The sequence below is a fragment of the Abramis brama genome (genome assembly GCF_963993115.1).
Source record: "Abramis brama genome assembly, chromosome: 9".
In the NCBI taxonomy this organism is placed as follows: domain Eukaryota; kingdom Metazoa; phylum Chordata; class Actinopteri; order Cypriniformes; family Leuciscidae; genus Abramis; species Abramis brama.
The window spans coordinates 40,029,832-40,040,345 of NC_139971.1; the positions used below are offsets into that span (position 1 = coordinate 40,029,832).

Genomic DNA, 10,514 nt, shown 5'->3' on the forward strand with positions numbered 1-10,514 from the left:
ACTGCGCATTATATACTTTCATACTTCACTCAAGTATGCAAAATGTCATTTAAATCTATTGCGCTGACAGTAACCAACCAGTTTTTTTTTTTTGGTATAGTTTTTTTCACATAAGCCCACCCCTAAATGGACATAGAAACAAAACAAATGCTCACTTTATGTGTAAATCAAGTCTCTTTGTTGCTAAATGGGTGCTTTATGGACAGAATAAGCAGCTAAATGGTGTTTAGTCAAAGGCCCAGTTTACAGCTGGTGTTGAGATGCGTTTTGGTCGATCGGATCACAAGTAAACGAGGGAGACACATTCCTGTTCACACCTGGTGTTTTAATCTGTCTCTTTTGTCCACTTCCAATCACTTCTGTCCTGATTTCTTCGAGGGGAGGGACTATGGGCGGGCAAATGTTTGGGCTTTTTCAGATCTTTAGATCTAATGTTCGGAATAAGCTCACGCAATTTACATATGAACACATAATACGATATTATTGCGATACTCCAAGACATATGATAAAAGGTTAACAGAAAATGTACTGTTGATTAAAATGCTAGATTTGGTATTACATTGTGGGTATAAATGAATAGTCTTGGACTTGGTGCTCGTAACCTAACGCACAGGACAATAAAGACACCAGAATAACAATATTCATGATTCTGAAGCTGAAAATACTGAATTATTTAAGGCGAATATGCTTGCTCTGTCACTGACTAGATATTTAAAATAATGTTTTTTACTGGTAACAAGACATTTGGCATTATCAGGACCCACACATTTTCCCCCATTGAATTATTATACATTATATTCAACATTTATATATAGTAGTTTAATGTAGTATTGACACTAAAACTCTGAAAACTTGTTTTTTTCTCACACTGTCTTTTTTATTTTGGGTGAACTATACACAATACATATTGTTGCATTTTTGTATTGTGATAAATTGTGACACGATATATTGTTACACCCCTACTAAATAGGTACTTTTTGTTTGTTAAATTAGTAATTTTTATTTTTTTATATATATTTTTGGCCTTTTTGATTGGTCAGTGTAGAGATCAGACAGACGGGGTGGAGAGAGAGGAATGGGATTAGTAACGGACCTCGAGCTGGGAATCGAACTACAATCTGCCATGTTGTCAATGTCATGTAACTTGTGTTCTCAGTTCACACATTCTCTCCTGTGGAATCAAGGGGTACTAAAGTACTAAAGAGTCCATTAGATGTGCACTTTTGAATCTCGGCAGAAGTAACTGGTCATCCAGCTTCTTTCTTTTTTTTACCTATTGTTTTATGAATACTACTCATTTCACACACTAATTATTGCTTACTGTGTAGTAGGGAATTAGCTTGTTCAGACTCAACTTTAACTAGCTTTCTCAACAAGATCCTCTTCAAACTGTTGCTTTGCCTTGACAGTGGTTAACCTCAGAGGAAACTGACTGTTGCAGAAGTTTTTGCTAATGTGTGCTATAGCGCCCCTTGTGACAATCCTGAGTATGCATACTTGTGTTATGCATTACAGTTTGACACATTCTGAAAAATGATCATATTTTTGTTGTCTTTCCAAAGACTAAGTGTTTCATCTGTGGAATTGGAAGTGACTACTTTGACTCGACTCCGCATGGCTTCGAAACGCATACGTTGGAGGAGCACAATTTAGCCAACTACATGTAAGTGTATTGTAAATACTTTTGTTTATTGAGAAAGAGTGCAAGCTAATATTTTTCTTTCCTTATTTTGAAACCGTGTCTTTTCCGCCGTGCAGGTTCTTCCTGATGTACTTAATCAATAAAGACGAAACGGAGCACACAGGACAGGTCAGAGTCTTTCTTTTTCAAAAAATAAAAATAAAATAAACTGTAACAACAACAGAATTCAGCTTTTATCTAAACGGGCATACAGTGTTGAAAACAGTTGTGCTGCTTAATATTTTTTGTGAAGACCATCATTCCTTTAAAGGTGCTCTAAGTGATGTTGGGTGACGTCACTTCTTGTTGACGTTTAAACTATTGTCAAACAAAATGGAGGCTAGCTTGACCCTCCCTCCTCCTCATCCGCGCACTAACCCCCCAAACCACAACCCAAATTTATCTTGTCGGTTATTGGCTGGAACAGTTTGTTATGTTTCGTGGTGCGGGTTAGCCCAGTTTGTTTTTGTTGCCGTTTGTGGAGCCTGTGGTGTCTGCAGAGACCGCGTTTTTTGTACAGTGTGTTCAGGGGACAGGCGGCTAGCAGATAGTGAGGAGATGTTTGCTGTATGTGACAAAAACATTTTTGGCCTAAAAAACGTGTGACATCGCTTAGAGCACCTTTAAGTTTTTTGTCAGGATTCTTTGATGAATAGAACGTAAAAAAAAAAAAAAAAAAAAGCATTTATTTGAAATATAAATATTTTGTAACATTATAAATGTCACTTTTGATCAATTTAATGCCTTGCTGAATAAAATTTATTTATTTTCTTACTGACTTATCTTTTGATGTATATAGAAATTTTAATGCTTTTTCTAAATGTACACTTACAACATTAGATTTGATTGTTCTCTCTTTCTAGGAGTCATACGTATGGAAAATGTATCAGGAGCGATGCTGGGACTTCTTCCCTGCTGGTGACTGTTTCAGGAAGCAGTACGAGGATCAACTTGGCTAACGGCCTGGAAAAGTGTGTGTTTGTGTGTAAGAGTATAATTTCTGGAATTAAGTTCAAAGAGAAAATTGTGAAAAATAACTAAAAGAAGGGAACAAGGGATAAATGACTGACTGCAGCCTTGATTTGACTCTCACGACCCTCGTCTTCAGTCAACACATCACACAGATCACACTAACTCGCTTATAATACTGAAAACCTTTCATTTCCCCCTGTGTTTGACTAAACGAGAAATGAACAAACATTGTTCGTTAGTAGAAAGTATTTTAAACTGTATATATATACACTAAATGGCCTTTACTTCTCCACTAAGGACTTTTTTTTTATCAAATCAAGCCAAAATGAAAAAAACACCCCTTAACAAAGCCTTCCTTTCTGTCCTTTTTGTCTGTCACTATGAATCGGAAAAAAATCTCAGTGCCTAATGTTGAATCTTAACAGTACGGGGAGGATTTAAGTATGATAGTCTGTAGGGATCTTTTTATGTGTAGAGTAGCTGTCTAGATCTTTTCATTTTAGCATATATAATATAGCTTTATGTTTATTTATTCACGTAAACCACAGAAATATAGCCATACGAGTGGCTGTGACTTATATATAGAGCATTTTGACGAATATCGAGCCAGGCTTTTTCCCTGGTGTATGGAGCGAATGGGAGAACGCGTGCAAGCGAAATATCTTAATACCATTTTATTCTCAAGAGGAAAGTATCACGATCCCAAGATTTCTTTCTCGCCTAAGTTTCAGAGAATTACAAATGGACAAAATGAGAAGTTTTAACTTTGTAAAAGTTTTGCACTCTAGAGTCTTATAATGGGATGCTGTATCTATGCCAAGCACACACTTCCAATGTGTCCTGCTACACAATGCTGATGCTGTATTACAAATATAGAGAGGTGGAGAGAAACCGTCCTCTCCAGATTTACAAGACAATGTCCTTTCACTCTGATTATGGAAAGAAGCATTATCATGTCTGTTTGTAATAATATTACACAGTAATTTTGCTATTCTGTCAGCTAAGAACTTGACATAACCTATGCTGTGTCGTTCAGATAGCAAGATGGCAACTTAATTTATCCACTTAAATACATAGATGATATATTTTTGTTTGATTAAGATACTCTGAACTCATTGTGTCACAACTGAGTATTTATTATGTACCTTTTTGGTGGGGGGATTTAGGTCAGAATTTAGTATAAAAGTGGAAAACGAATGTGAGCTAGATTAAGTTAACAGTGCTAACAAGACAAGTTTTTGCCTTTTAGATTTTTATTCTTCTTTTTGGCGAAATTCACTTTATTTTTGTTGAATATAGATGAAGTGTGTAGGCGTAGGTCTCTGATATTTGTGCATCAGACATCTTAAAGCGACTGAAACAAACTCACGACGTGTGTGTTCTGCACATTCGGAGCGTGTGTTGAGGTCTTTTGGTGTGTTTTGCTCTGAGAGCTCACAGAGGGAAGTAATCAACTCACTTGTCTGGATCTGACTGTGTATCAGGCTGAATCTTGTTTCAATGCACATTAAACAGATTCCAATATTTTAAGAGCACTTCTGGCTGAATTCTGTTTTGTTTACCGTGAAAGTTACTATTTCTTAAATTTGTGTCTTTTGTGCTTAATCAGTGCTTGCATGTTCTTATATTTTTATGATTTGTTTAGGCCTTACTGTATAGGACATGTCTTCAATAACTGTACAAACTACTGTGCAATTAATCAGTATGCATTGTAAATGTGCAATTCTACAGGTATTTCCAGAAGTATATGGATTAGTATAGTAGTATCAATATACCAGTAGGTGGCGACAAGTGACTGTCTTTATGAGTGAGTCATTGAATTATTAATTTAACCAATTCGTTTAAACACACATTCTGAAACAAATCAAGTGACTGTCTTAATGAGCGAGTCATTGAATCATTTACTCAGCCTATTCGTTTAAACACTGATTCATTCAAACAAATCGAGTAACCGTTGCTGAATTCAAAACTAGGGCTTCGTGATATTTTGTTTTTCTGCAATATATATTGCGAAATTAAAACAATTTCACTTGATGACTTAAATAGTTCTCTTTGGACAGAATGGATCATTCTAGAATGACAGGTAAGTGCATCTGCATATAAAACAAAGAAGAAAATTACATTTACTCTGAAGACTTTTTAATGTGATCTAGGGCTCATGACAAAATCATAATTGTTCATGATTTGCCTTGATATTGAAATTGCGATTATTACTTTTGATTTGATAGAATGCTCATTACTTTGAATTGTCTGAAGAAAAACGCGATCTCGCGCCATCCCCCGGTGTTGCTGAAAACGTTTTTTGGTATATCCAAAAATCCAAAAAACAACTTAGTGTTAACTAATAATTGTTGCAAACTGGTACTACCAACAAAATATTAGTGCATTCCTGGAAATGGGCGTTGTTACACTACATCCTTATGCATCGCTTTCTGTCAGGACTTTTACAGGACCATCCCTTTAATAGAGTGCTCATTACTTTTAATTGTCTGAAGAAAAACGCACAGGCAAACACAACGCAGCATTACTTTCCATCTCAAAGAACCGGCTTAGGCTACATACATAACCCTAAGACGTTGCCTTTTGAGGGAACTCTACCAAGCTGTGAGACCTTGAAGCGTCCATGTTCTACTGAAAGAAGCACTCCAGCATTAAGCCAGCCATAGAGTCCCAGCGACAGGACACGTGTCTGCCTAGAGTCCCTGAATGCAGAGCTGTTTCACATAATCTATGGTACTCTGTCCTCGTAAGCTGAAGCAGGAACAGATGAGATATAGAGTCACTCACAGCGACTCGAAACAGGACCACCAGAGGTGAGCTAACACTGTCTACAGACGACTGCATTCTCATCTCCAGCTGTACTGGCCAAAGAGAAAGGAGTCGTATCATCTCATCACGACTAGCCACCTTTCTGTCAGAAGGATCGCTTAACACTCCCTCACATCAGAGAAGCGTGTTCACACCAATCTTTTACAGTGCTAGAATTACTGATTACTGGAGGGAGGGAGGGGTAACAAAACACTTAATCATTCGCACAACCAGTTTGTTCAAACACAATGATTCATTCAGGAACAAAACCCTTTAAGGAATATTTCACTTGAAAATTAATATTCATTCATCATTTACTCTCCCTCAAGTTGTTCCAAACATGTATGAGTTTCTGTCTTCTGCTGAACATAAAGGAAGATATTTTGAAGAGGGTCGGTAACCAGACAGTTGATGGACCCCATTGACTTCCATAGCAGGATAAAAAAATATTATGAGTGGGTCAGTGGGATCCCAAGAGTTGTTTAGTTACAGACATTCTTTAAAATATCTTCTTTTATGTTCAGCAGAAGACAGAAACTCATACAGGCTTGGAACAACTTGAGGGTGAGTAAATGATGACAGAATTGTCATTTTTAAGTAAAATATTCCTTTAATCATTCACACAACCAGTTTGTTCAAACACACTGATTCATTCAGGAACAAATATAGGTGACTGTGTTAATGCGTGAATCATTGAATGATCCACTCAACCAATCCTTTCAAACACTGATTCATTCAGGAACAAAACAAGTGCCCGTGTGTGTCAATCAATCACTCAACTAATTTGTTCAATCCTCTGTAGTGAACACCAGGACTCAGTTGTTCAAAAAAATAAAATGACATGAAATTATATGTATAGGCAAAAACAATGGGATTTTTTTTTCAATCACCAATAAATTTTGGTGTTTCAGGATTTTTTTAACCAAAATTTGTATAAAGATGATTCTCAACTATGTTATGAAAGCTATAACGGAATTAATTGATACACCATTTTACTTTATGCAATATGTGGGTAAAATGGCCATAAATTAATATTCCCATTCAATGCAATGTATCCATACACTGTATCTAATGTGCACATTAATGTGTTCTTGGAGCAACATTTAATGGAAAAAGAAGTGTAATAATTGGAGTAATAATTAGCAACATTTTATTTTCATAGGAATATTGATGTATAACTTATTTCCATATTCACTTGTTGTGTCTCCAAAAATGCCTGATAAACATGATTTAAGTCCTGTTGTCCTCTACAGTGGACATGTATGAAATCAACGTCCTGTTCTGGAACAGAAAGTCATTTTTGGATTTAAAACCCCATAACGTTTTCCTGAGATGCTGGTTTATAAAATACAATTTGAAAAGTAGTCCGATTTAAATTATAATTACAATATATTATCATATTTCCATAAGAGATCACTAAAGATCACATTTGATCACTAAATTAATGTCAGACATTTTTAAAGTTGTTTTCATGGTCAAACCTCCAAACATTTGGTATCTCTGAAAAGTCATGTGACATGTATGATGTCAGAGAAATTCACTAAAATATAATGTCCACTACAGTGGACAAAAGTCTATTCCTGGGTCCCAGGAGGATATAAATAACATTATTCAGTGTTGCCTAACCAAATGCTCAACATATGAATTGATTCTGTTTTACATCACATATTTTGGGACATGATGTTTCCGAGTGTTATAGCTAGTGCTGGAATTGTTATATAACTAGCTGACTGTCATGACAACATTAAAATAATAAAAATTATTATTTGAGCAAGCCTCTCTCAAATCTTCCCAAAGAGCTCCTGAAAAAACAGATGACTCTTGCTTATTTCCCCACTGTATCTCAGAGAAGGGCAAGGCATTGCTGATACCATTCATAGTGATTCAGTGGAAGATGCTGTTCATTTAGTGATTCATTTGTGGAACAACGTTATTTCAGAATCTCTTTTTCAGTTTTGCTCCTGGTTCTACTTTTCAGATGCTTTAGTGCTTTAGTGCTCGTACTGACCTCCACACGTTCATTTTCAGATCTGCTTTCGCTGTGGAAGTGAACTGAAGGTGTTCATGAATGAGCATTTGTGTGAATTCCCTCCAGTTTGAATTCTTCTGTCAGTTTAACATCCTGGAAATTGAAGGAGATTCTACAGCACATCTGAATATAAAGCTATAAACACCCCAAAGACGAAACAAACAGTTGCTTAATTTTCATAAAATCATATTATAAATTAATACTAATATTATCTAAATTTGAAAATCTGTGTTATCAATAACAGGAATACATTATAACAGAATTACATTACATTCACACATATATTCTTATTTTATTGAATATATAACATGCACGCTTCCTATAACATTTCAACAAATAGATTTAAGATCAAGATCAATTTATTTGCTTTATCATAACTTTATTATATAATTAGCATTTATGACAAAAAATACAACATTAAATATAATATTCAACTTAAAACCATATTATCATAATAAATAATTATTATATATTACATTTAATATAATATTGTCAGGGGTCGCTATAGAAGAAATGCAGGACTCAGGAGGTGCACAAACAGATCTTTAATCTGATAATAAAACAATTAACAGGAGATTTACTCGAAGGAAACAACCACACACAACCTGAGGTTTAACAGTGATAAGAAACTAAGTGAGAACAGAGGGCTTATATACAAGAGCAAACAAAGGAGCTGACGAGATAATTAACACTTCTGAACAGAATACTCTAATCAAATCAGTTACCATGGAGACAAACAGGTGAAGAACAACTAATTAATCAAACTTAGACAGGAAATGAACAGAAAAACAAACTCTAAACATGAATAAACAAACTCAAAATTTGACAAATATGATATTAAATTATATTATAATAAGTAATAATGACATACAAAGGGTAATACTGTCATATAATAATAAAACAAAATAATAATAATGTTGATTGAACAGAGACGGATCAGTTTCACCATGCATTTAATAGTTTCATGTCACATTTGTATGACAATCATCCTCCATTAGTCATTTCTATTTGTTGAGCAACTTGGGATACTAGTAATTGTGCATATTTAATCCTAAAACACCTCTTAATCATCTAAGTGTCATCCGCACTATCGTCACCTGTGAGAATTTCCACATTAGTTTTGTTTCCGTAATCATCACACAAAACGTTGCCTATGTGATTAATGTGTAACTAGTTTCTCATTCTGACACTCTCGGGACAATGAGGAGTGAAACAGGCCTCAGACCATCAGACACCGCTTCATTCTCTCTCTCTCTCTTCTCCTATAGGAACGTCTGATCTCACTAAAGCTCAGAAATGTTCATAATCTTCAATATGATTCAGTGCAGTTCTTTCCTGTGTAAATCAAAGGTTGTTGAGAAGGGTGTGTTTCATGACTCATTACTAATGATCATACGAAACTGTAAAACATCAGAACGTGTTTCTCCAGCAAATCATGCAAAGGAGTGTCTGATATTAATGAAGATGTAAGATGCAAATTTAGTGTTTAATAGATTGTCCTGTAACATTAAACTGTTAAAACAGTCATGATTTTTATGTAGAACATTTTATTAGAACAATGTTTTCAATGTGAATATGTTTTAAAATGTAATTTATTCCTGTGATCAAAGCTGAATTTTCAGCATCATTACTCCAGTCTACAGTGTCACATGATCCTTCAGAAATCCTTTGCTGCTTAAGAAACATTTCTTCTTATTCTAACAATTTAAAAACAGATGTGTTGCTTAATATCTTTGTGGATGCATTATTAACGTATACAATGTTTAAAAAAAATATTTATGTGACCGTCACTTTAATTCATTTCAATTTAATGCGTCATTGTATAAATGTGTTTAAAACTCCAAAATTGGAACATTTAATTAGATGTAGAGCTACTCATTGGCTAATTCCAGAAATGGTAAAGATGAGGGTAAATAATCACAATGCTTATCAGAGCAGAAATTATTGATATTCATGTTTAGTTCTCTAAGCATCAGACAAAGAAATGCAGAATGGCTCGTCGACATTGTGGTCTGTCATGCAGCCTTAAAACTAAAGCAAGAGCTGTTGTCATTTAAGATCACACTTCCTGTGTCGCAGGAAACTTGTGCCACAATAATACATCCGTGTGTGTGTGTGTGTGTGTGTGTATGTATCAGTCTTACATAACTCTTCGCATGGGTACAATGCGATTTTCATTCCATTTGATTTAATTTTGATTTAATTTTTGTAACGTTAAATTCATGTATACACTTAATTTCTTTATTAATGCAACAATTATTCTTGCTCTTTTGTGGTTAATACTGCATATAACCAGGGGACTGTGGTGAATGTGGTCTTGTCTTGTGTTGTGTCCTGTGGTCATATAGTGTGTCGAGTCATTAGACTCACTGTAACACGGATTGTTGGAAAGCTGAGCAAACAAGAATATCTTAGGTTGCAGTGTAATGTAGTTTTTACTAATGCTATTTAGATAGTTCAGCCAAAAATCAAAATTATGTCATTATTAACTCACCCACATGTCGTTTACATCCAATTTTTGACCTTCTTTCTTCTGTGAGGGAAAAAAACACATAAAATGCTATGAGGATTTGCTCAAGCTTTAGACATGTATTTTCCCTCTTTAAACACTGGAGGGAGACAATCCAGATGCATTGGACGATGTCGATACACAAATGTAAACTATATGTAACACAAAGTCATAATCTAGTTGAATCAAATGACCAAGTTAGTTAAACATTCCCCCTCTATGATTTATATGGCATTTTTATTGAAGAAGAGCTCTTCTGGTAAGTGTTGGGATCACTTATAAGTCACATATTAAACTTTATAACTTTGTTTGTTTAATTACAGCATGCTTGCAATGATCAATGAAATGTGTGATTTGTAAAAGTATATTATTCTTTTGTGGTTAGGTAAGCTTGATAGACACGATGTGATAGACTATTTGAGATATTTTGTCCGCCTTGTAATTATTGACATTTTTTATTTATTTCTTAAATATATTTATATATATTTTTATAAATCTTACTGGATAATATTTTA

The 10,514-nt window shown here is 34.7% G+C and overlaps 1 protein-coding gene across 10 annotated transcripts in view; it reads left to right on the forward strand.

Annotated features, from left to right (window-relative positions):
* Positions 1–4,183, forward strand: part of ryr1b (ryanodine receptor 1b (skeletal)) — a 108,106-nt gene extending 103,923 nt beyond the window's left edge. For all 10 annotated transcript variants that reach the window (XM_084123769.1, XM_084123772.1, XM_084123777.1 and 7 more), the window contains 3 exons: positions 1,563–1,663; positions 1,759–1,810; positions 2,545–4,183. In XM_084123769.1, coding sequence (XP_083979895.1) covers positions 1,563–1,663; positions 1,759–1,810; positions 2,545–2,640 — 249 coding nt within the window. In that variant the 3' untranslated portion in view covers positions 2,641–4,183. The remainder of the gene's footprint in view (positions 1–1,562; positions 1,664–1,758; positions 1,811–2,544) is intronic.
* The last annotated feature ends 6,331 nt before the right edge of the window (positions 4,184–10,514 follow it).